We start from the raw sequence: 25,275 nt of genomic DNA, 5'->3' as shown, positions 1-25,275 counted from the left end.
GACAGCAAAGGTCCCATTTGTGCTTTATACTGATTGTCCATTGATAACTCTTGGTGGTTTGGGATGGTGCAGGGACTAACGGACTAATTCAGAAGTAGGCTTGAGCAAGTTGAGCTTCGGACCATGGATCTGAAATCGATTTAGTCAAAAACGTTGTTGTTAATGTTGTTTCCGTACAGCATTAGGCAACATGCACACGAACGTAAGGGCTCCGTGCCCGTGCTGCGGACCGCAAATTGTGGTCCGCAATGCACGGGCACAGACCGTGGGACAGCCGCATGCAGACCGCGGACCTATTCACTTGAATGGGGTACGAGATCCACATCTGACGGTCGGCACCTCAAAAAAGTAGTGCATGCGCTACTTTTTTGCCTTGCGGAGGCACGGCCATAAACACCACGGAAGCATTCTGTAGTGTTTCCGTGGGGTTCCGATCCGTGCCTCCGTTCCGCATCTCCGTGATCGCGGACCCATTCGAGTGAATGGGTCCGTGATGCCGAATGCACACAGCTGGTGCCCGCGTATTGCGGACCCGCTGTATGCGGGCCGCAATACGGACACGGGGGGGGGGGGGGAGGCACACGGTCGTGTGTGCATGTAGCCTTAAAATCTATCAGCTCCGTGTGGCCAAACTTCATCTCGCCTGAAGTTGCACGAGACTTTGGTGAATTACTACGGTATTCCTATCTGCGTATTTAAAAACAATTTCAATTAGGAATCAGGAGTGGGCTTTGGTACCGAGGTACCAGCCAGTACCAAAGCCGACTTCGGATTCCTATTTAAAATGTTTTTAAAGACGCAGATAGGAATACCAGTCATTCACTAAAATCTTGCGCAACTTCCGACAAGACGAAGTTTGGCCACATGGAGCCAATACATTTAAATTTTATTTTAATTTTAACTCAAAGCTAAAATGGCTGCTTCCCTATCAGCACACACAAAACCTGTCCTAACTGAAAGCTGGACGGGTTTGTTCAAAGCAGTAAGCTCAAAAGCTGCCTCAGCTCTCCTCACCGCTCTGGCTGTCATGAATTACGATCCTACCCACAGCTGATAACATCTTCAACTCTGTGTGTACAGGAACGAATGAAGTGAAAACGCGGAGAGGGCGGCCTGGTGGGCAGTGTGGCTCATGAGCAGCAGCAGGTGCACTCTGTTAGGCCCCTTTCACACGGGCAAGTATTCCGCGCGGATGCGATGCGTGAGTTGAACGCATTGCACCCGCACTGAATCCTGACCCATTCATTTCTATGGGGCTGTGCACACGAGCGGTGATTTTCACGCATCACTTGTGCGTTGCGTGAAAATCGCAGCATGCTCCTCTTTGTGCGTTTTTCACGTAACGCAGGCCCCATAGAAATGAATGGGGTTGCGTGAAAATCGCAAGCATCCGCAAGCAAGTGGGGATGTGGTGCGATTTTCACGCACGGTTGCTAGGAGACGATCGGGATGGAGATCCTTATTATTTCCCCTTATAACATGGTAATAAGGGAAAATAATAACATTCTGAATAGAGAATGCATAGTACAATAGAGCTGGAGGGGTTAAAAAATAAATAAATAATAATTAAACTCGCCTTAATCCACTTGCTCGCGCAGCCCGGCTTCTCTTCTGTCTTCTTTTTTGCTGTGTGCAGGAAAAGGACCTGTGGTGACGTCACTCCTCTTATCACATGGTCCATCACATGATCTTTTACCATTGTGATGGATCATGTGATGGACCATGTGATGCCGGCTGCGCGAGCAAGTGGATTAAGGTGAGTTAAATTTATATATATTTTTTTAACCCCTTCAGCGCTATTGTACTATGCATTCTGTATTAAGAATGCTATTATTTTCCCTTATAACCATGTTATAAGGGAAAATAATACAATCTACAGAACACCGATCCCAAACCCGAACTTCTGTGAAGAAGTTCGGGTTTGGGTACCAAACATGCCGATTTTTCTCACGCGAGTGCAAAACGCATTACAATGTTTTGCACTCGCGCGGAAAAATCGTGCATGTTCCCGCAACGCACCCGCACCTTTTCCCGCAACGCCCGTGTGAAAGAGGCCTTACACTCCCACAGCCTCACACCAGTCTTCCCTGTCCTGTCTGCACTTTCACTTTGCTGGTTTCCACACACACATTGCTGAAGATGTTATCAGCCTTGGGTAGGATCGTAATTCATGACAGCCAGAGCTGTGAGGAGAGCTGCTTTGAACGAACCCGTCCAGCTTTGAGTTAGGACGGGTTTTGTATGTGCTAATAGGGCAGAGCCCTGGTCTCTACTTACAGGTACTGTCTTGACACATAGGAAATGCTGTTCAGCCAGTCATTGGATGCGGTGGGTCAGCCTGACGTTTCCTGTGTGTCAAGACAAGACCAGGAAGTAGAGACTACCCAAGCTGTGGCGGAAGGAAAGTGGCATGAAATCGGTAAAAAAAACTATCTTTAAAAAAAGGAGCGGAATGGTTTAAAAAAAAAACTAAAACAAATAAATAGTGACCTCGGAGCCTGCCACTCCTGTTTTGATGCGTACTGGTCTATACATCCTGGTGCCTCTGGACACACCGGGAAACCTACTGACCATAGTGGTGACCCACCTAAGGGTACTTTCACACTTGCGTTAAAGTTTTCCGGTATTGAGTTCCGTCCTCGGAAAAAAAACTGATCAGTTTTATCCTAATGCATTCTGAATGGAGAGCGATCCGTTCAGGATACATCAGTTCAGTCCCTCTTACGTTTTTTTTGAACGGAAAAAAATACCGCAGCATGCTGCAGTTTTCTCTCCGGCCAAAAATACTAATCAGGCATTAATTTACATTGAAGTGTAATAGTGCCGGATCCGGCATTAGGTGTTCCGGCAAAATTGATCCGGCTGACCTTTAAAAATGGCCCAAAAAATTATACCAGATCCGTTTTTCCGCATGACACCGGAGAGACGAATCCGGTATTGCAACGTTTACGTCCGGATTGCCGGATCCGGTAGGCAGTTCCGGCGACGGAACTGTCTGCAAGTGTGAAAGTACCCTAAGTTATTGCCATTCCTTGCGTTTCGAGAGGCACCGGAAAGTATAGGATGTATAGACCATCTGGGGACTAGAAAGCATCAGAACTGGAGCGGGTCAGCAAGAGCTGATTGCAGAGCACTCCTGGGACATGCAGGTGCCTGACGTGAGGACCTGCTGCCTGCCTAATAGTAAGTATTTCTTGCTTTTATTTTTTTTCTGCCCGCTTAACACAATGGCTATCCTGTCGCCTTCATGATCGCATCCCCTGATCCATTTATCTTCTGACCCTCAGGCTGATGAGGGCGAGTCTCTCTCTCTAATCAGTGAAACGAACACGGCAACAGTCGGTGGACTCAACCCGGGGGCAATTTATTCCTTCCAGGTGAGAGCCAGAACAGAGCGGGGCTACGGAGCCTACAGCGGCAACATGTACTTCCAGACCCTGCTGGGAGGTGAGCAGCGCGGCATCGCTCCGGTAATCCATACTCTGCTGAATAATTCATTACGAGCCTCGGCAACACGGGAAAACACACTGATACACAAAGACAAGCAAAGCAATTAGCCAGAGCCGATCCCTCTTACTGCGCGGAGCGTCACCGGCTGGGAGCAGTACACATGTCAGCTCCGATAATGCAAACCTAATGCGCATCACATCTGGATGAATTCTGTGTGATAGACGCGAGCACCAGGCTGAGGATGTGATATATTATGTATATGAGGCTGCACTCGAAGAAAATTGTTGTGACAGCCTCATAGCAGCTTCAGCGTCTGGAAAGAGGGGCCAGGCTGAGGGTCCCGCGCAACCAGAAACTTGAGAATGACCTCTACCTTTTTATCATCGTGTCGTTTTTAGGTCCGAGATATCTTTTAGGTCTTATTTTTTCTGAGCTCCAAATCCCCTGCATAGTCATAGAAGAACATGCTAAAATGCTGGCTACCTGCAGTCACCACTAGAGGGTGCTGGGGAGCGTACTGCATACTGGTAATGCATAGAACTCTATAATAACACTGTCTGCAGAAAGCTTTGAGCTCCCCCTGGTGGTGACTGCAGGTAGCAGAGTTTTATCATGTTCCTCTATGTCTACGCAGGAGACATGATTTGCATAGAATGATGCAAAATGGCGCTCAAGGGTGGACATTCACTTTAACCATGGATAGGGCCAAGGCTGGGCCCAACATGGCATAGTCTGCCATAAATGTCCCTGTAACAATGTAGAGCACAGAAAAACAGAAATGGGACAGAGTGACCAAAGTAAATGGGACCCATTCCATACGGTGCTGTTGGGCCCCTTGGTGAGACGTTACACCTCTGGTGCAGCCATATTGGTTGTCCTACTCAGGTTTTATTATTCATGTTCCTGGTATCAGCACTATTTCTGGTGTCATCATGGGGCACACTGCCTGATGGATAGAAGTTATATCTTGTCTTCCATGCGGTGAAGATCCCACAAACATATGACCATCTTCACTATACAGAAGACCTGTCCATAGTGGATCGTTTATGAAGATCCTTGTACGATATAGCAATATAATGCACCAGATTCTACATAGTGTAATAATCAAATGTAATATTCATATATAATAATTACATCTTTCTTTTCAGGTGGAGAGAAATCTGAATTATCCCAAGACAAACTGCCTCTCATAGTTGGGTCCTGCCTTGGGGCTTTGGCCTTCATTGGTCTCTCCATCCTCCTGGTCCTGATACTTCTCTTTAAAAGGTTATTTCAGGGACATTTATTGAATGGTGCCAAATAATACTGCCATACAATGCTCATCTGATACTGCCATCTAGTGCCCAAATAATAACTGTCATATGACACCTAAATAGTAAAGGTGTTAATGGTAACGTCTAGAGTTCTCATTGTGTAGAACATGTATCAGGGGTTCTACTCTGTGTCTCTAGGGTGGGGGACTTGTATTATGTTCATGTTGTGCTGGTGGTCTAGCTAGGATCTAAAGCTGTAGCAGGTTTGCCCTGGTTTGGGGAGGGGGGGGGGGGTGTATAAATCTCTGGTGCATACTCATTAAGTGTTTCTATGCTGTGCTTGATCACAACCTTGGAGGTAGTTGATGAAATTAGTTTGCATAAGCGTTATTTGGCTTTGGAGATACACTGGCATAGGATGGTAAAGTCCCTGGTGGTCTAGGGCAGTGAAGGTTTACATGTTTCAGAGTCAAGTTGCTCCTGAAGGTCCAGTCCTTGGGGTTGAACAAATAGAAATGGGGTCTGGGTTAGCTGTCCCAATGGCCACCCCCTAAAACCAGCTCTGACCAACATGTCTGATTTGAGTATATCCTATTCAGATGTTTAGGAGCTCCTAAAAGCATGACCTTCTGGGGGAGGGGGGGAATTAAGGACCTAAATGATAAACTTGATCTACCAAAAATCTAAAGAAGGTATAGCCTACCTTAGCCTTCCAATTTCCACTGTGTGTGGACAAACGTAGATCTAGGGCCCCAGGGACTAAAGCTATACTTTGGCCCTCAACCTAACCACTGATGACTCCACATGTCACTGCATAATTATAGGTTACTTCAGTGATTGAATGGACTCTGGGCCCTCAAGGTAGTGGGGCCGATAGTTAAAGACCACGTGACTACTTTTTGGGCCCCCCTCTGAGCAAACAATAGCACGCCCTTTTCAACGTAGGCCGCTCCCTTACTGACCACAGCCCACTTATCCGAAGCCGGTGGTAAAACCAATGGGAAATGTATAGAAATTCCAGTAAACATATAAATTCTATAGGTTAGAGATGGATGACAAGGGAGGTCCCGCTCCTCGAAATGGGAGGACTGTCGGGTTGTGCCCCTCCGATCATCCCAGAGAAGTGATGTGCTCAGTGATCTCTGGCAGTCTCATAGAGAATAATGCTGCTCCGTTCATTCAGTGTAACAGGACCCCCATTCTCACGTTTGGTGGGGTCCCGATGGTCGGACCCCCACGATCAGCTGGTTACCCCCTATCCTGTGGACAGCGTATAACTTCGGAAGGTGTCACAGCCCCTATGATGAGATCCTTAAAAATATAAGTGATTAAACATGAAAATGTTCCAGGGGTGTGAATACTTTTTCGTAACCTACATTATATATGAATTCTATTTCCTGTTTGCTTTATGTTTATTCATTTTAATCTGTTCTATTGTGTAATTGTAGTAAAAGACAAGAGACTCCGTACACTGACCGACTGCAGCATTATATCAGCTCCAGAGGTGAGTGCGGCATCTACGGCGCTGGAAATCAGCGGCCAGAATGTGCGTCACGGATCACGTCACATCGCTCGAAAGGGGCTGTGCAGTGCTTACATACTGATGACCGATCCTCAGGACACCCAGCACCCCCGGCCGGTCAGCTGTTTGACGAGACGGCGGCATTCGTGCGAGCGCCACGTCCTCTTCACTGTTTAACTGCTCCCCATCTAGATTCTAGCACAGGATGGCAGATAATGTGAATATGTGAGATGTCTGACGAATGAATGTAGGATGTAAAGTACTTGGAATGTGCACTTTGATTTCCCAGACTCCCTGCTTGTTCAGTGTCTGTACAGAGCTACTCTTAGGCCCCTTTCACACGGGCGAGTATTCCGCGCGGATGTGATGCGTGAGGTGATCGCATTGCACCCGCACTGAATCCGGACCCATTCATTTCTATGGGGCTGTGCACACGAGCGGTGATTTTCACGCATCACTTGTGCGTTGCGTGAAAATCGCAGCATGCTCCTCTTTGTGCGTTTTTCACGTAACGCAGGCCCCATAGAAATGAATGGGGTTGCGTGAAAATCGTAAGCATCCGCAAGCAAGTGCGGATGCGGTGCGATTTTCACGCACGGTTGCCAGGTGACGATCGGGGTGGGGACCCGATCATTATTATTTTCCCTTATAACATGGTTATAAGGGAAAATAATAGCATTCTGAATACAGAATGCATAGTAAAATAGCGCTGGAGGGGTTCAAAAAATATAAAAAATAGTTTAGCTCACCTTAGTCCACTTAATCGCGCAGCCGGCATCTCTTCTGTCTCCTTCTTTGCTGATTGCAGGAACAGGACCTGTGGTGACGTCACTCCGGTAATCACATGATCCGTCACATGATCTTTTACCATGGTGATGGATCATGTGATGGACCATGTGATGACCGGAGTGACGTCACCACAGGTCCTGTTCCTGCAATCAGCAAAGAAGGAGACAGAAGAGATGCCAGCTGCGCGATTAAGTGGAATAAGGTGAGTTAAACTATTTTTTATTTTTTTTAACCCCCCCTCCAGCGCTATTGTACTATGTATTCTGTATTCAGAATGCTATTATTTCCCATTATAACCATGTTGTAATGGAAAATAATACAATCTACAGAACACCAATCTTCTGTGAAGAAGTTCGGGTTTGGGTACCAAACATGCGCGATTTTTCTCACGCGAGTGCAAAACGCATTACAATGTTTTGCACTCGCGCGGAAAAATCGTGCATGTTCCCGCAACGCCCGTGTGAAAGAGGCCTTAGGATTTGAATCTAGAACCCCAAGATCTGTACAAATAGATAAAACTAACTGCATCTCCTGCACTACAATCTTGCTGACTGTTTCCAAAAACAACCAGCAGAACACTGAGTGCAGCTCTGGAGTATAATGCAGGATGTAACTCAGGATCAGTACAGTATAAGTAATGTAATGTATGTACACAGTGACTCCACCAGCAGAATAGTGAGTGCAGCTCTGGAGTATAATACAGGATGTAACTCAGGATCAGTACAGGATAAGTAATGTATGTACACAGTGACTGCACCAGCAGAATAGTGAGTGCAGCTCTGGGGTATAATACAGGATGTAACTCAGGATCAGTACAGGATAAGTAATGTATGTACACAGTGACTGCACCAGCAGAATAGTGAGTGCAGCTCTGGAGTATAATACAGGATGTAACTCAGGATCAGTACAGGATAAGTAATGTAATGTATGTACACAGTGACTGCACCAGCAGAATAGTGAGTGCAGCTCTGGAGTATAATACAGGATGTAACTCAGGATCAGTACATGATAAGTAATGTATGTACACAGTGACTGCACCAGCAGAATAGTGAGTGCAGCTCTGGAGTATAATACAGGATGTAACTCGGGCTTAGTACAGGATAAGTAATGTAATGTATGTACACAGTGACTGCACCAGCAGAATAGTGAGTACAGCTCTGGAGTGTAATACAGGATGTAACTCAGGATCAGTACAGGATAAGTAATGTATGTACACAGTGACTCCACCAGCAGAATAGTGAGTGCAGCTCTGGAGTATAATGCAGGATGTAACTCAGGATCGGTACAGTGACTGCACCAGCAGAATAGTGAGTGCAGCTCTGGGGTATAATTTATTTTTATATAACAATCTTGGGTAGTTTTTCAGTAAATGTGATATATAAATGGTTGTTGTTTTTCTTAGGTTTAGGAGTAAAATATTACATTGATCCATCCACATATGAGGATCCTACAGAAGCAGTGCGGGAATTCGCTCGAGAGATTGATGTGTCTTTTGTGAAGATAGAAGAGGTGACTGGAACAGGTAATGTGTAATATGGGATAGCTGCACTACATAGAGGGGGTCAATTATTAAGACCAGGGTTTTAGATGCCAGTCTTAATAACCCCTGCACTGGCGGTGGATCCGTCTGAGTTATGTACCCACCGCCACTCCTTAATGTAAGACCGCTTCCTTGCTGTCTTACATTTAGACCATTTTGCCTAAACCAGGTGTAGAAGATGGTAAATGAGCCGGGCCGCCCTCTTCCCCTTCCACTCCCACTTTTTTTAGACCTGGCGTGAGCAGGAAAAAGTCGCAGACTACGGCATGAAGGACCTTTTGTGCTGCAAATTTGTGCTGCATATTTCTGGTTAGTATATGACCCTCGGAGTGTTATAAAAAGTAGCCCTCTCTGGAGACTGGGTTCCAATAAAAAGTTGCAGGTGGCTGTCTAGTAGATGCATCAACCTCAAATTTGAAATGGCTTCTTCTTGAGGGGTTATCCAATCCCTATAATGACCCCCAGAATGCCCGGGCCCTTTCTATAGACGATACCTGTTCCCCGGCACCTGAGTCCCTCCGGATCCCTGCACAGCCACCCAGATCAAAACATCCTGCAACCGGGGGAGCAGCCAATTGCAGGCCTCTATGGTGACCAGGCTCCCTAGAGAGGCACATCACCATCATGGCCTGCTATTGGCTGCTCCACCCATCACCAGATGTTTTGATCCACGCGACGGGGTGATACACCAGCGGCCGTGCAGAGATCCGGAGGGACACGAGTGCCGTGGAGCAGGTGAGTATCGTCTAGAGCAGGGGCCCGGGTATTGTGGGGGTCATTATAGGGATTAGATAACCCCTTTAAGGAGGTAAAGAAAAAATATGTTACAAAATCTTGATACATAATGTGCCGGCGTTCCTCTTATGTGGGCAGAACTAGGCCTGATGAAGGGCTATTGTTTAGCCCGAAATGTTGCCATAATTTGTTGTGCATCATGTCCGGCTAAATAAAATTCACAAATTATTTCATCATATCATTTGGAGTGATGTCTGATTATACTAAGTCTCAAAGTGTTGCTCCTGAAGTGGAGTCAGGAACATTTCCAGACGAGCACCCATAACAGCCAGATTCCTGATGAGTGCTGTAACCACCCTTGAAGCTGCTCAGATACATAATGAAGAGAGGAGAGGACATAGGGCAGAGCAGCATGGGTCTGTGTTTACTGGCGTGCGTGTGGGTGACTGAGTGACCAAAGACAGTTCTCCATAACTTTCACAATGGCAGACACAGGTTAGAAGAGCATGCTTCTCTGAAGGACAAAGCGCTGCTGTAGTGAAGAGAAGAAGAACATTCTTGTGCATTTCCTCCTGCAGGAGATTTCGGCGATGTTTGCCGCGGTCGTTTATGCCTCCCCGGAAAGCGAGACACAGCAGTGTGTATACGAACTCTACGCTCAGGGAGCAGTGACAAAGGGCGGGGGGACTTCCTCAGCGAGGCGAGCATCATGGGACAGTTTGACCATCCCAACGTGGTGCGTCTAGAAGGTGCCGTGACTCGCAGCCGCCCCATCATGATCCTCACAGAATACATGGAGAATGGAGCCCTGGATGCATACCTCAGGGTAGGTGATGAGTAGAACAGGACACTGGACCTTGCAGTTTACTGAATTTTAATTTTAGGATGTGAACCATGGGCTGTTAGTCCAATGCATCCATGTGGAGAGTAGTGTTGGGCGCGAATATCCGAATCGCGAATATCGCCACTTCGAGAATTCGCAAAGATTTTCAATATAGTTCTATATATTCGTATTTGTGAATATTCTAGATTTATTTTTTCAACAGTAACCTCCCTTCTTGCTTGTGGGCCAATGAGAAGGCTGCAATGTCTTTGTCTGAGCTTAGCAATATCCCTAGCAACCAATAGGAAAGTTGCCTACCCCTCACTATATAAGAACCTCCCCAGCAGCCATTTTCTGTATTTTTTTGCAGTTCTGAGAGAGACAGCAGTGACATTGCTGTGCACTGTGCTTTACTGTGTCATTACATTAGATAGTTAGTTAGCTTATATATATAATACAGATAGTTAGTGGGAGATAGTCAGTGTAGGTTATATCCTGATATAGTGGAGCTGATAGGTTCCAGTGCAGGGTGTTAGGTAGTGTGATAGGGATTAGTGTCCATACATATATGCTACAGACATAGTGCTGTGACGTCACAAGTTCACAACAATATTTAGTGCACCAATCAGTAATATGTAGTCAGACCTGCTAAAATGTGAAGTTGCACGTATTGCGCCAAAATATGCGCATCATGAATTGCCGAATATAATGAGAAACAGAAGTATTTGAACACCCTGCAATTTTCTCCCACTTAGAAATCATGGAGGGGTCTGACATTCACATTCTAGGTGCATTCCCACTCTGGGAGACAGAATTTAAAAAACAAATTCAGGAAATCACATTGTATGATTTGTAAAGAATGTATTTATCTTGCACTGCTGAACTGAAGTATTTGAACACCTGAGAAAATCAGTGTTAATATTTGGTACAGAAGCCTTTGTTTGGAATTACAGAGGTCAAACGTTTCCTGCAGTTCTTGACCAGGTTTGCACACACTGCAGCAGGGGTTGTGTTCCACTCCTCCACACAGATCTCCTCTACATCTGTCAGGTTTCGGGGCTGTCGCTGAGCAACGCAGAGTTTCAGCTCCCTCCAAAGATGTTCTATTGGATTTAGGTCTGGAGACTGGCTAGGCCACTCCAGAACCTTGATATGCTTCTTACGGAGCCACTCTTTGGTTATCCTGGCTGTGTGCTTCGGAAAGACCCAGCCACGACCCATGTTCAATGCTCTGACTGAGGGAAGGAGGTTGTTGCTCAAAATCTTACATTAAATGGCCTCATTCATCCTCTCCTTAATACAGTGCAGTCGTCCTGTCCCCTTCGCAGAAAAGCACCCCCAAAGCATGATGTTACCACCCCCATGCTTCACAGTAGGTATGGTGTTATTGGGATGCAACTCATCCTTCTTTTTCCTCCAAACACGACGAGTGAAGTTTAGACCAAAGTTCTGGGCTGATTCCTCACCTTTCTTATCATCAGTGATACCCCACGAGGTGAGATCTTGCATGGAGCCCCAGTCCGAGGGAGACTGACAGTCATCTTTAGCCTCTTCCATTTTCTAACAATTGCTCCAACAGTTGATCTATTTTCACCAAGCTGCTTGGCAATTGTCCCGTAGCCCTTTCCAGCCTTGTGGAGGTCCACAATTGTGTCTCTGGTGTCTTTTGACAGCTCTCTGGTCTTGCCCATGGTAGTAGTTGGCGTCTGACTGACTGTGGGGTGGACAGGTGTCTTTAAAGAGCTCAGACAGGTGCTGCTAAGTTAGATTAATGAGTGGAGTAGAGGTGGACTTTTTAAAGGCACATTAACAGGTCTTTGAGAGCCAGAATACTTGGTGTTTCTCAGGTGTTCAAATACTTATGTTCAGCAGTGCAAGACAAAAAAATTCTTTAAATATCATACAAATGTGATTGTTTTTTTCAATTCTGTCTCTCAGACTGGGAATGCACCTACAATGTAAATTTCAGACCCCTCCATGATTTCTAAGTGGGAGAACTTGCAAAAATGCAGGGTGTTCAAACACCTCTGTTCCTCAGGCTCCATTCACACATCCGCAATTCCATTCCGCATTTTGCGGAACGGAATTGCGGACCCATACATTTCTATGGGGCCGCACAAGGTGCGGCCCTGATCCGGAATTGCGGACCCACACTTCCGGGTCGGCAATTCCGATCCTGAAAAAAATAGAACAATAGTGCCGGCAATGTGCGGTCCGCAAATTGTGGCTGTCCGTGTTTTGCGGACCCTCACTGTATATTGGAGCACTCTATCTGCATATAAAGCTATTCTAATGTTCTGCCGTGCCAACCATTTTCTCCAGTCTCAGGAAACTTCTAGCAGCTTGAAAAATGTAGCAACAGTGACCCAAGCCCGTATTGCGGGCGCAATACGCGCATATTACATTGGCGATTTTTGCAATCAAGAAAATAATCGAGAATTCTCGTATTCGCGAATATATGACAAATATTTGCCCAAATATTCGCAAAATATCGCAAATTCGAATATTGCCCCTGCCGCTCATCACTAGTGGAGAGCAGATTGTGACCTGCTTGGCCAATTGATGGAACTCAAATGGATTACATCCCCAGTAATATCTAACACTGGCCGCTTCCGCTTACTTCCCTAGTAGATACAGTGTATATTCCTCCTTTAATTGCCCGATGACTTGAGTGTCTCCTTCTTCTTGTATCTCAGCAGTGTGAGGGTAATCTGTCCGCCCTACAGATGGTCTCAATGCTCCGTGGCGTGGCATCTGGCATGCGATATCTGTCAGACAGAAGTTTCATCCACAAAAATCTTGCAGCTCGCAGTATCTTGGTGAATGGACAGTTAGTGTGCAAGGTGTCAGGACTACGTGGGCCTTTAGACGTGGTAAGACGGTAGTACTGTTATGCCATCTAATCGGGACAGGGCTAGTTTTATAGATATTGGGGTCCTGGGCAAAATAGACAGTTTTTTTTCATAAGTTGCATACTATTTCCACATTACACTGCATATATAGTCCATATACAGTATACATAATACCGCCATACAGTCTCATATTTCTTCCTGGTCCACTGCCTTTTAGGAAATTGGGGCCTGGGGCAATTGCCCAGTTTGACACCTCCTGCAACCAACCCTGCATATCACAGGGATGGCATAAACCAGATTCTCCACCATTTTTTTTTTTTTTTTTTAATAAATGGTTGTTAGTGCTCTTTAAAAATAGTCAAAAATGGAAAAGTGGGTATCCTTTTTGTCATATACCCTTCATCCAAGTACAGGAGGTCCCAGTGCTTCCTCATAATCTCTCGTAGATGCCACAATGGCATAAACATATGGAAGTTTCCCTCTCACTTAGATGAGAGCAGGATCCCTGGGATGGTCTACTTAACCCATTACAAAAGGGATATGGGATCCCCTTCTAATTAATTACAATAATATGGTTAAATAATTTTTTGTTGAGTGTCATTGAATATCCGCCATTGTCCTCCAGGTCGGAAGACAGTTTCTACGATGGATGGCACCAGAAGCTCATCAGCAACACAAGTTATCTAGTGCCAGTGATGTGTGGAGCTATGGAATTGTCATGTGGGAAGTCACCTCCTATGGGGAGCGACCCTACTGGGACATGACCAATCAAGAAGTGAACACCATAATTCTTGTGCTCTTTACAAGCAATATATTGTTATTATATAATAATTGTTGTTATAATATGTGTTTTTTTTTATTTGTAACATTGTGTCAGTAATATGCAGATGTTTCCATGGTTACAGACAACAACAAATCCTGCGTGTAGTCTGATACTGCAGTTATCTGAACTTTTGTCCTCTACTTCTTGCTATCAATAGGTTAGCAACAGGTAAGGAGTATGACTGGGGGTTCAGACTACATGCAGGATTTGGAAACCCATCCACTGCTCCATCTAATGGTAGAACAAGATAGATGAGGATACGGTGAGCTCAAGGGTACTGTACATAGAGTAGATTTATATGGTTTGATTTGGTATTTTTACCTGTAATGTTGCTTGTATACTGCCAGGACTCATAGAGCAAGTCTGTCAATCCATCTTTTCTTTACCTACTACTCCTAGAGAAAGTCTTTGAGTCCTGCTTCCTCTGCTCAATCATTTGAGCCCTACATCCTCCACCTACTCATAGAGAAAGACTGTGAGTCCTGCGTCCACCACCCATGCATAGAGAAATCTTGTGAGTTTTTTGCATCCTCCAGACACCCATAGAGAAAGCTTGTGAATCTTGCATCTTCCACCAGCTCAAAAAGAAAGACCGTGATATCTGCTTCTCCTGTCAACCCATAGAGAAAGTCTATGAGTCCTGCATCCTTTACCCACTCAATCCTGTGAGTCCTCAATCTTACAGCCTCTGATAGAGAATGCCGGGGAGTCTCACATTCTCCAGCCACTCATAGAGAAGCCCTATGAGTCCTGCATGTTCTATGAACTCAAAAAGAACGCCTACGATACTGCCCACTCATAGACAAAGCCTTTGAGCCCCGCTTACTCTGCCCACTCAAAGGAAATGCCTGTGAGTCTTGCTTCTCCTGCCCACTAAGAATGATTTACAACTCTGTTTGTAGACAAGGGAAGCTATCATCTGTGTGTTGGCAGGAGAAACAGGACTCTGAGGTTTCCTCTATGACTGTTTACACAGGCTCTCTCTCTGAATGGGCAGGGGAAGTAGGACTCACAGGCCTCTCTATGTTAAGCAGGTGAAGGAGGACTCAATAGCTGGTGATGGTTAGCAGGGGAAAGAGGACTCCCAGGCTTTTCTCTATGGGTGATCAGGAGAAGCAGGACTCACATGCTTTCTCTGAGTTGTTAGGGAGGCAGGACTCCGAGGCTTTGTCTATGAATGCTGATATTATTTACAAATCTATTTGGAAAATCCTGAAAAATGATTATATCCTCAAGCTCAGCGCCCCCCATTCCCCCCCCCCCCCCCCCGCCCTCTATAATATTATTCCCTCTAGTCCAAGACCAGACAGAAATGCATTAAACAAGAAATCCCCTGAGAATAAAGGTTAAGGAACTAGGGGCTGACACTCTTTGCCTTCCTCGGCACATTTATCTACTTTTGCTTTCTATTCACCAGGTATTAGATGCCATAGAGCAGGAGTATCGCCTCCCCCCTCCCCCGGACTGCCCCACCATGCTTCACCTCCTCATGTTGGACTGCTGGCAGCGTGATCGTTCTCAGAGGCCTCGATTTGAGCAAATTGTCAGCTCCTTGGACCGAATGATTAGAAATCCTACTTCCTTGAAAACAGTGGGCGTTTCAAGCAGCAGGTGAGCACAGCGTTATTGTCTAGAAGTGGTTCTCCACTTTGTATAATAAAGGTTTCTGGATAATATGTTGATCAAAAACTGTAGAATGTGGGGAAATCTGGCCTTAGGCTCAGTTCACACCTGAGCGTTCTGAAAGGAGCGCTCTGTATGCGCGATTGTACGGGCGTTTACAATCGCGCATACAGAGACAAGCGTACACACAGTGTCGCGCGTTCCCGAAAGTCTATGTACGGGAACGCGCGACAAGCGCCCAAAAAAACGCTCCTGTACTTGTTTGAGCGTCGGGCGTTTTACAGCGCGATCGTACGCGCTGTAAAACGCCCAGGTGAGAACCATTCCCATAGGGAAGCATTGGTTTCTCCTTGTTGAGCGTTTTACAGCGCGTAGGAACGCGCTGTAAAACGCTCAGGTGTGAACTGAGCCTAAGTGTTCAGTTTCCCTGCAGCACCACTACAGGAGAAATATGCTCGAGAGTGGAAGAAAATGAATTGTGTGGAGCACGAGACCATAGGGTCAAACCCAACAAACACAAGGCAATTTGTGATTGCAGATATGCTCACCTTGGGGAGTTTTAATAAGTCACAACTAATGTAATTGCTTCATGCTGAGATCAGCATGAATGGAGAAGCTTGGTCCACCACGTCCTGATGGTCCAGAGGTGGAAAATAATGTCAAAATGATGAAATAGATGACATGTATGCAGCGCTTTCTGTTAAAATCAAGTCACTTTTATTAAAAAATAATTCAAATAAAGTAAAATAAAAGTCAATAAACCTAAAAAGTAACCATAACAATGGTTTGTGGCATTGTAAATCCAAATAATGGGTTTAAGGCTCTGCCTCTTCTTTAGATGCAGGACTGTCAGAGAGAGTGGCATGGCAAACATATATACCCCTTCAAGTAACAAACAAGCAGAAAATGCGCCAGGACTGCCGACAAGGGGGTGGAGCTAATGGCAAATACACATCCATTAAAAAAAAATAAGAAGTTACAAGTGACATTTTTATGTGAACAATAGTTAGGAACTTTCAATATCCATTGTACAGGGCAGGTCAGTTGGATTACAATGACATATACTGTATATATACAGTGGCATAACTAGAAATGACTGGGCCCCACAGCAGGTTTTTGAACGAGCCCCCCCCCCCTCACCCAGAAACTTTTTTGCAACCCCCTCCTCATGTGCAACCCCTGTTGCAGAGTATGATTGCTGTGTGCAGCAGAGTCCATTCAGATCAGACGTTGTGGAGTAACATGAACTGGGTTTATTGGGACATCCATGCAATAACAGAAGGTCACCTTACATAGTCAATGGCACAGACAGGAAAAGGAAATCGGTGAGTTCGCCTCAACGTACAGGAAAATACAACACATCGTAGAAATGCATGGAGAGACTACAAGTGAGCATTAGTAACAGCGACATCTAGTGTTATAACTATGAACTGCAGTCAATCCAGCAATAGACTAAGCTGTAAGTTGTTGTATCTCCAACAACCCCAACTTTTGTGGCTAGTCTAGACCGCTCCCTTACATGAAGCCCGGCAGCCACTCTATCAGTTTCCTACATGTGTATATACTGTATATTATATCATTGTATAATACTGTTGAGGAGGCCCTGACAATAGAATCTGTTAGTCCTCCTACTGGTTGGCCTCTTTCTGAGTTCGGGCTCCAAAGCAGCTGATTTCCCTATAGCTATATATGCAGTATATATATGTAACAGGACGCCAAATCATATCGTAGTTCCATGTATAGGAGCCAGACTTGAGTCAGATGCTTTCTATAGAGCGATCACCCAGCTAGGGAGCACTTTCATCAAGCTATTATCTGTAGGGTGGTCATAGACGGATATATTACCCTTGTAATGGAAGGCTTTATTACACCTTTTCTGCTTGTCTGTTACCTTTACAGGGGTATATACATTTGCCATGCAACTCGTTATGACAGTCCTGCATCTAAAAAAAGCAGTTCCCGAAACCCGTTATTTGGACTGATAATCCCACAATGGTTACTTTTTATCTTTAATAACTTTTTTATTTTACTTTGATTCAGTTATTTAATAAAATTCATTTGATTTTAAGAGGAAACACTAGTCAGCGATGCCCAACCAGTGGCCCTCCAACCGCTGCAAAACTACAACTCCCAGCATGCCTGGACAGCCTACAGCCATCGGTCTACAGCAAGGCATGGTAGGAGGTGTAGTTTTACAACAGCTGGAGGGCTGGAGGTTGAGAATCGCTGCACTAGATAAAGGTAATTTATTTCATCACTTTGACATACTACACAGTGCTTATTCACATCAATGACACGACAGGACAGGTCCTCCAGAAACAGAAACACTCTTTGTTACTACTCTCCATCTGGCCAAGAGATGAGGATAGGGAGTAGATGATTTTCTAAGCTAAATAGTCTCCATCACTGTTGAAGATCATTTTTGGATGAATTTCCCCTTTAAATCTAGGGCTTCATCATGAGCTTTGAGGTGCCACATGTGCAATTATGTAGACTATTAAATGTGGATCATGTGGAGTGGTCCTAAAAGAGATTCTTGGAATATAAAGCCTTCAACAATGGCATTGCTACACCAAGAAGGATAATTTGTGGAATTCTAGAAATCACAGGATCGATGATATGCTAATAATAAAAGAATAGAAACAAAATATTCAAAGCATCTCAATTTATGTGGCATCAAGTATGAGTGGAAAAATATGGCTTTTTAATGCCCCTCTCACATCTCACTGATTGGAGCTAGGTGCAGGAAAATGTCATCATCTGCAGACCTTAGTGACATCTACTACTTCCTCGATTTTCATAACGGCTTTCTTGATGTTGCAATTTTAACACTGAGGAGTAATCATGGTTGGCCTCCATATCACCAGGGGCACAGTAATAGGGGGTGCAGAGGTGGCAGTCACCTCTTCTCCGAGGCTCCAGTGCTATAGTACATACTTTATACCTTTGGCCATCACTGTGTGTTTTTAGGGAGAAGATCTGACCCTGGAGACCTCCACCTAGCACAAGAACAAAGCAGTCCTAGTTTTAGATTAGAAATTAATCCAAAAAGGATCTTCTGCCATCAATGGAATCTCGGAACGTGGACTATTGATGAGGTCCAAAAAGTTGTGAAGTCACATGTTAAACAAAGGGGCATTTAAAGTAAATGGAAATCTCTAAGCTGCGTCAAAGGGATCTGGATAAAGCACCACAGCTCCTGCACTGTGGAGTTAGATGGCAGTGATAATTTTAGGTAAAGACTATTTTTGGTTTTCCATGGCCTGCTGCTATAAGGGCCCGTCAGGCACAACAGTAACAGAAGGTTTTGTTTTATTCATTGTGATATTCGTCTTCCATGTAAATTATTCAATCTAAAATCTGCAACTTCTATAGTGAAAAGCCTCCCGCTCATGTGGAAAACTGAGGTGTTTTACCTTCTCTTCTCCCCCAGACCTTCACAGTCGCTCCTCAGTAACTGTCCCCCAGACTTCCCTTCCCTCTCATCACCTCACGAATGGCTGGAAGCAATAAAGATGGAACGATACAAAGAAAACTTCGACAAGGCTGGGTATACAACACTGGACGCCGTCTCCCGACTGACCGCAGAGTAAGAAATCAGATTTTCAGGTCCATGAAGGTTCTGCTTGTGTCACAGTACTTCATTTTAAAGATGTATCTGGATTAGTGTTGTAGTGTCGGCTCGAGTCAGTGTATTTAAATCTAATTTAGCCTCTATTTCTGAAAAGTTTCTGGCACTAATTGGCACTAAGGGGCCTAAAGTGTGCGCAGAAAACATCCCCCACACCATTACACCACCACCACCAGCCTGCAGAGTGGTAACAAGGCATGATGGATACATGTTCTCATTCTGTTTACGCCAAATTCGGACTCTACCATTTGAATGTCTCAACAGAAATCGAGACTCATCAGACCAGGCAACATTTTTCCAGTCTTCAACAGTCCAATTTTGGTGAGCTTGTGCAAATTGTAGCGTCTTTTTTCTATTTGTAGTGGAGATGAGTGGTACCCGGTGGGTTCTTCTGCTGTTGTAGCCCATCCGCCTCAAGGTTGTGCGTGTTGTGGCTTCACAAATGCTTTGCTGCATACCTCGGTTGTAACGAGTGGTTATTTCAGTCAACGTTGCTCTTCTATCAGCTTGAATCAGTCGGCCCATTCTCCTCTGACCTCTAGAATCCACAAGGCATTTTTGCCCACAGGACTGCCGCATACTGGATGTTTTTCCCTTTTCACACCATTCTTTGTAAACCCTAGAAATTGTTGTGCGTGAAAATCCCAGTAACTGAGCAGATTGTGAAATACTCAGACCGGCCCGTCTGGCACCAACAACCATGCCACGCTCAAAATTGCTTAAATCACCTTTCTTTCCCATTCTGACATTCAGTTTGGAGTTCAGGAGATTGTCTTGACCAGGACCACCCCCCTAAATGCATCGAAGCAACTGCCATGTGATTGGTTGACTAGATAATTGCATTAATGAGAAATAGAACAGGTGTTCCTAATAATTCTTTAGGTGAGTGTGTGTGTGTGTGTGTGTATATATATATATATATATATATATATATAATTTCCTCATTTCCCTGGTTCTTTTCTGGCCCTCTGTTTACATGCAATAAAAACAATCTCTGCCCCTCCCCTGCTCTGCTAAGGGAGTGAATACAAGAGCTGCCCTGAGTGACATGTCTGCCTGCTGGGAGACTCTGCAGCATGTTGTAAGTGTAGAACTACAAGTCCCAGCTGTATAATGACACTGCTAATACACACAGGATCTTCCCCCTACCTTCTTGTGCAATGCTCTCTCTAGTCCTTCAGCTCCTGTGCCCAGAATTGTCACTGCTGCAGATACCCAGTGTGTGCAGCTGAAGGGGTTAAGAATCCTAGGAGAGAGGCAGTGAAGGGGGGCGTGGCCAGCACAGTGACATCTCGTTTACAGGCTTGTAAACTAACATTATCAGAGCAGGGAGAGAAGCTGACATCACAGGTCATGTGACCCTCAGTGAAATCTGAGAAACCAGCCACTGGAGATAAAGTGAGTTAATTGGAAAGCTGTTACATTAGCCTAGTTAGGAACATAGAAAGAACAAAAAAATAACTCTGACAACCCCTTTAACATTCTGGGCTGTAATGTAGAAGGTTGTGAGTTCAAATCCCATCAGAAACTTTTCAGAAATAGAGGCTAAATTATATTTTATATATTTTTTTGTAATTGTAAAAAATGTGTATATATATGTGCATGAATATGAATGCATAATATGTGGAAAACTACTACTGATGTTTTATTTACATATATTATAATATATTATATGTTCTAAATATACAATAATATATGTAAATATATTATGGCTAAAAACTTATATATATATATATATATATATATATATATGTTTAAATTATTACCATTTTCTTCCATATGCACCATATAGTAGTACACTCCCATTCATACGTTATTTCTTTATGTACTATAATTTCCCATTATACCCTCCTATTTAGTGTTGGAGACCTATATGAGTCCCCATACACATTTGTGGAGGGGTCTATAGGAAATATTGTCTATGGTAAGAAAATTAACTTCACTACAGATTACATCATGTATATTTCTAACAGGTCTTCTTTAATTTGCCACATCATGATTGTGTAAGGTCTATACAGACCAGGTACTTCTTTGATAAACTATCAATCATGTCATTTGCACATCTGATAATGTAGATAATAGTACATCTCTCAGAATGCAATCGGTGGCAGATATCCCGGTAAGACAATGCCCAGGGGACTGTCTGAGCTCTCCTCGCAGCCGCTGGCCAGGTACATAATGGTCTGATGCTCTTGGCATTAACGAATGGTAGGAGACTAGGAGCATCAGGTACTTTTGTACCTGGCCAACAACTGCATCACTGTCCTCAGTATGGTGGTAGGGCAGTATTTTATGCTGCACTGTTGGATTTGGTTCTTCTGGGGTTGTATCTTGTGCTGCTCTACGGAAGGTATGGCAAGCCTCGCCTACTTCTGTTGCCCCACCTTCTGTCAATTTAGACTTGCCTACAACATGGAGTCACTTTTTTTTAGGCTTTTTTCTAGGGCCACTTTAAGTTCCCAATCCACCTGAAGATACATATGGGATCTGAGCTGTAAGCTGTTAAGAGGGTTATCAGGGTAAAGATAATGATGGGCTATGCTCAGGATGGGTCATCCTTATCACATCAGCGGGGGTCTAAGTCCTGGTACCCCTGTCGATGAGCTGTTTCAGGGAGCGGGGAGTGATGCAGGCTCCCAGCAGCTTACTAGGCACAGCCCCGTACATCGTATAGTGGCTGTGCTTGGTATTGCAGCTCAGCCCCATTGACTTGAATGGGACTTAACCGCAAATACACCATGTGAGCGATGTACGGTGACATCAAATGGTCTTGGAAGAGCCTTTTATAAGAGCTGATCAGTGGGGGTCCTGGGAGTTGGACCCCTGCCGTTCTGATATTGATGACCTATCCGTAATTCCAATATAACCCCTTTAAAGGGGTTTCCCGGGAGTAGGGTTGAGCGAACCTGAACTGTAAAGTTCGGGTTCGTACCGAACTTTAGGATTTTTGAACCCCGGACCCGAACCCAAACTTTTTCGTAAAAGTTTGGATTTGGTGTTCGGCTCTTTCTTGGCGCTTTTTGAAAGGCTGCACAGCAGCCAATCAACAAGCGGTTAACTGTCTGACCTTAGAAGCCATCACAGCCATGCCTACTAATGGCATGGCTGTGATTGGCCAGAGCAACATGTGACCCAGCCTCTATATAAGCTGGAGTCACGTAGCGCTTGACGTCACTCTGCTGTTACAAGTGTAGGGAGAGGATGCTGCTGGACTTGTGATTCCAGGGAGAGAATAGGAGAGAATCTAACTCAGCGATCTACCTAGAAATAGTTGTGTGGGTGCAGGGCACAATCGTTTTACCCTGCTCTGAGGCCATTGACCAAAAAAAAAAAACTTTTATAATTCTGTTAGTTTGGTGGGCGGCGGTGGCCATTTTATGCATGCTCAGTGCACCAGCATTGTGAGATACCCCCTCTACATACAGGGGTTTGATTCAGGCATTTGAAATAGTCATTTTGGGCAAATAAATATTTACTTCAGGCCTACACTGGTTCAGACTGTGAGAGATATCCCCTCTACATACAGAGGTTTGAATCAGGCATTTAAAATACAGCCATTTTAGGCAAAGAAATATTTAATCTAGGCCTACACTGGTTCAGGCCCTGTGAGATACACCCTCTACATACAGGGGTTTGATTCAGGGATTTAAAATACAGCCATTTTGTGCAAAGAAATCTTTAATTGAGGCCTACAATGGTTTAGACCGTGTGAGATACACCCTGTACATACTGTCGTTCTATTCTACTATTCATTAAACACCCATTTAGGGCAAGAACCTAAATTTAAAAAATATGAGGAGAGCGTCAAATAAGGGATGTGGCCCAGGTCGTGGTGCTGCTGGTGGAGCTCCTGTTGCAGGGAGAGGACGTGGTCGATCTGTGGCAGTTACACGCACAAGTGAAACCCCTTCCTCAGGTGCGAGTAGGCGACAGAACCTGCAGCGGTATTTGGTCGGGCCTAATGCTGCTCTACGAATGGTGAGGCCTGAACAAGTACAGGCGATAGTAGATTGAGTTGCTGACAGTGGATCCAGTTCCTTCACTTTGTCTCCCACCCAGTCTCCTGCTGAAAGATCAGAGTTGGCACCTGCAGCCGATGTCCATCAGTCTTTCACCTCACCCCCTTCCAAATCAGCATGCGAGACACGTACTGACTGACAGGGGTCAGCCCCTGCAACTTCTGGGTCTCCAAATTGGGCACATGGCCTGAGTTTGCCCTTTACCCCTTGGAGGTGCTGGCCTGCCCTGCAGCCAGTGTATTGTCTGAACGTGTGTTTAGCACGACTGGAGGGGGTTATCACAGGTTATATTTCCCAATGTTTTGGGGTGTACCCTAATTTTTTAAAATAAAATTTAAAACCAAAAACCAGTGTTGGCTGCCTCCTCCTCCTCCACCGCCGCTTCCACCTACACCGCCACATTCACCGCCTCCTCAACCTCCTTCTCCATATGGACCTCGTCCTCCTAGCTCGATTATAATTTCTTATTTTGACGTATTTTATGTTATTTTAAGTCATTTCCCTATCCACATTTGTTTGCAGAGCACTTGCCACGCTCTTAACCACATTTTGACGACATTTGCAGCCCTCCAGCCCTTTCCATGACATTTTTACAGCCATTTTAGTGCTCGGGTCCCCATTGGCTTCAATGGGGTTCGGGGTCAAGTTCGGGTCCCGAACTCGAACTTTTTTCTGAAGTTCGGCCGAACCCGTCGAAACCGAACATCCAGGTGTCCTCTCAACTCTACCCGGGAGTAGAATATTGATAATGTATTCTCAGGATAGGTCATCAATATCTGATCGGTGGAGGTGCTTCCGTCAGCGCTGCGGCCTCTTCCTAGGTCAGTGACATCACGTTCATCGGTCACATGGCCCTGTTGTAGCCCAGTCCCATTCAAGTAAGGGGGCCTGGGCTGCAATACCAACCACAGCCACAATACAATGTACGGCGCTATGCTTGGTGAGAAAAGAGAAGTCGGCAGCACTCACTGGATCGCCACAGCCTCCTCATACAGCTGTTCGGCACCAGGCCAGGAGTCAGATCCCCACCGATCAGATATTGATAATCTATCCCGAGGATAGGTCAGAAATATAGCAGTCCCGGAAATCCCCTTATTTCTGTCAGCATAGTTGACTCCAAGTATCAGTCAGCAGAAATTTAAATGTTGCTTTGGATGTGATTGGAGTAGAAGACATAATGCAACTCAGAAGGGGCACCTAAACCAAGAGATTATCATATAAAATATAATACTAAAAGCTATTGAGATGTGCTCCTCTGTCAGGCTGAAGCCTTTTCTGTTTCTGGAAAAGTTGGATTACAGTCAATTAGAAGGCTAGACCCCCATTTTCCCAATGCTCCCAATAAGCACATTTTCCTAATTACAGCGTATGTAGTGAGACCATATTGTATCACTGGAGTAACCAGGTATTCGAGATTCTAGAAAAGTTGTCAGACCTGTAACTGTGTCCTAGCTGGTAGTCACCCAGCTTCCTCTATAACAGATATCACAGCAGAACATCGTGACAGGAGGATATTTTCGGTTGCTGGTAACTTTGGAGGATTTGATTGAGCGTCACACCCTACAATCAGCTGGTTTTAGACATTTAGAATACTTGCCCTTTAAATACGCTCCCGCCTTTCTGGCCCCGTTATTGTATCTGACTTGTTTTCTTTCCTTTCCAGAGACATCCAGCTAATCGGTGTGACACTTTCTGGTCACCAGAAGAAGATTCTTAGCAGTATACAGCTCCTGAAGGCTCATCTACAACCACTGGAGCCGGTGGAAGTCTGAGGAACGGACAGACCTCCGAGACCAATAGGAAAATAAAAACAGATGCTGGATGAAGGGTGACTCCAGGGTACAGTCAGGAGACGGTGACGCTCACGGGCATATCTTCAAGGAATCAAACTTTTCTACTAAGACAGAAGAACAATACAAGAGAAGCTGCACTCAACCAAGGAGGTCAGGACGAGATAGTGACTGACTGGGTCTTGGGAATAGATCAGCGGAGGAAGGAAGGGGTTAAGGCCACAATGACATCACAACGAAGATGGGGAGCTAGGAAAAATGTCCGACTACCTGGAAACATTGGTGATCCATTCACAAAAAAATATCTTAGAAAGATGCAAAAACGTTCATTATACATTCAAGGATATAAACTACTTTGAATATTTTCTTGAAAGCTACATTCACAATACGTTCATATCAATCAAAGTCATCATTTTATATATACA

The 25,275-nt window shown here is 44.9% G+C and overlaps 1 protein-coding gene across 1 annotated transcript in view; it reads left to right on the top strand.

Annotated features, from left to right (window-relative positions):
• The window catches only part of LOC121003302 (ephrin type-B receptor 5-like), a 69,715-nt gene extending 44,440 nt beyond the window's left edge, over positions 1-25,275 (top strand). Inside the window, exons 6-15 of the mRNA XM_040435031.1 lie at positions 3,288-3,447; positions 4,599-4,716; positions 6,152-6,207; positions 8,417-8,536; positions 9,868-10,115; positions 12,809-12,982; positions 13,590-13,739; positions 15,205-15,398; positions 18,844-18,999; positions 24,724-25,275. Coding sequence (XP_040290965.1) covers positions 3,288-3,447; positions 4,599-4,716; positions 6,152-6,207; positions 8,417-8,536; positions 9,868-10,115; positions 12,809-12,982; positions 13,590-13,739; positions 15,205-15,398; positions 18,844-18,999; positions 24,724-24,832 — 1,485 coding nt within the window. The 3' untranslated portion in view covers positions 24,833-25,275. The remainder of the gene's footprint in view (positions 1-3,287; positions 3,448-4,598; positions 4,717-6,151; positions 6,208-8,416; positions 8,537-9,867; positions 10,116-12,808; positions 12,983-13,589; positions 13,740-15,204; positions 15,399-18,843; positions 19,000-24,723) is intronic.

The sequence above is a fragment of the Bufo bufo genome, chromosome 6 (genome assembly GCF_905171765.1).
Source record: "Bufo bufo chromosome 6, aBufBuf1.1, whole genome shotgun sequence".
Lineage (NCBI taxonomy): Eukaryota > Metazoa > Chordata > Amphibia > Anura > Bufonidae > Bufo > Bufo bufo.
The sequence above is the reverse complement of the archived record's forward strand: the minus strand, read 5'-3'. Positions and strand labels throughout refer to the sequence as shown.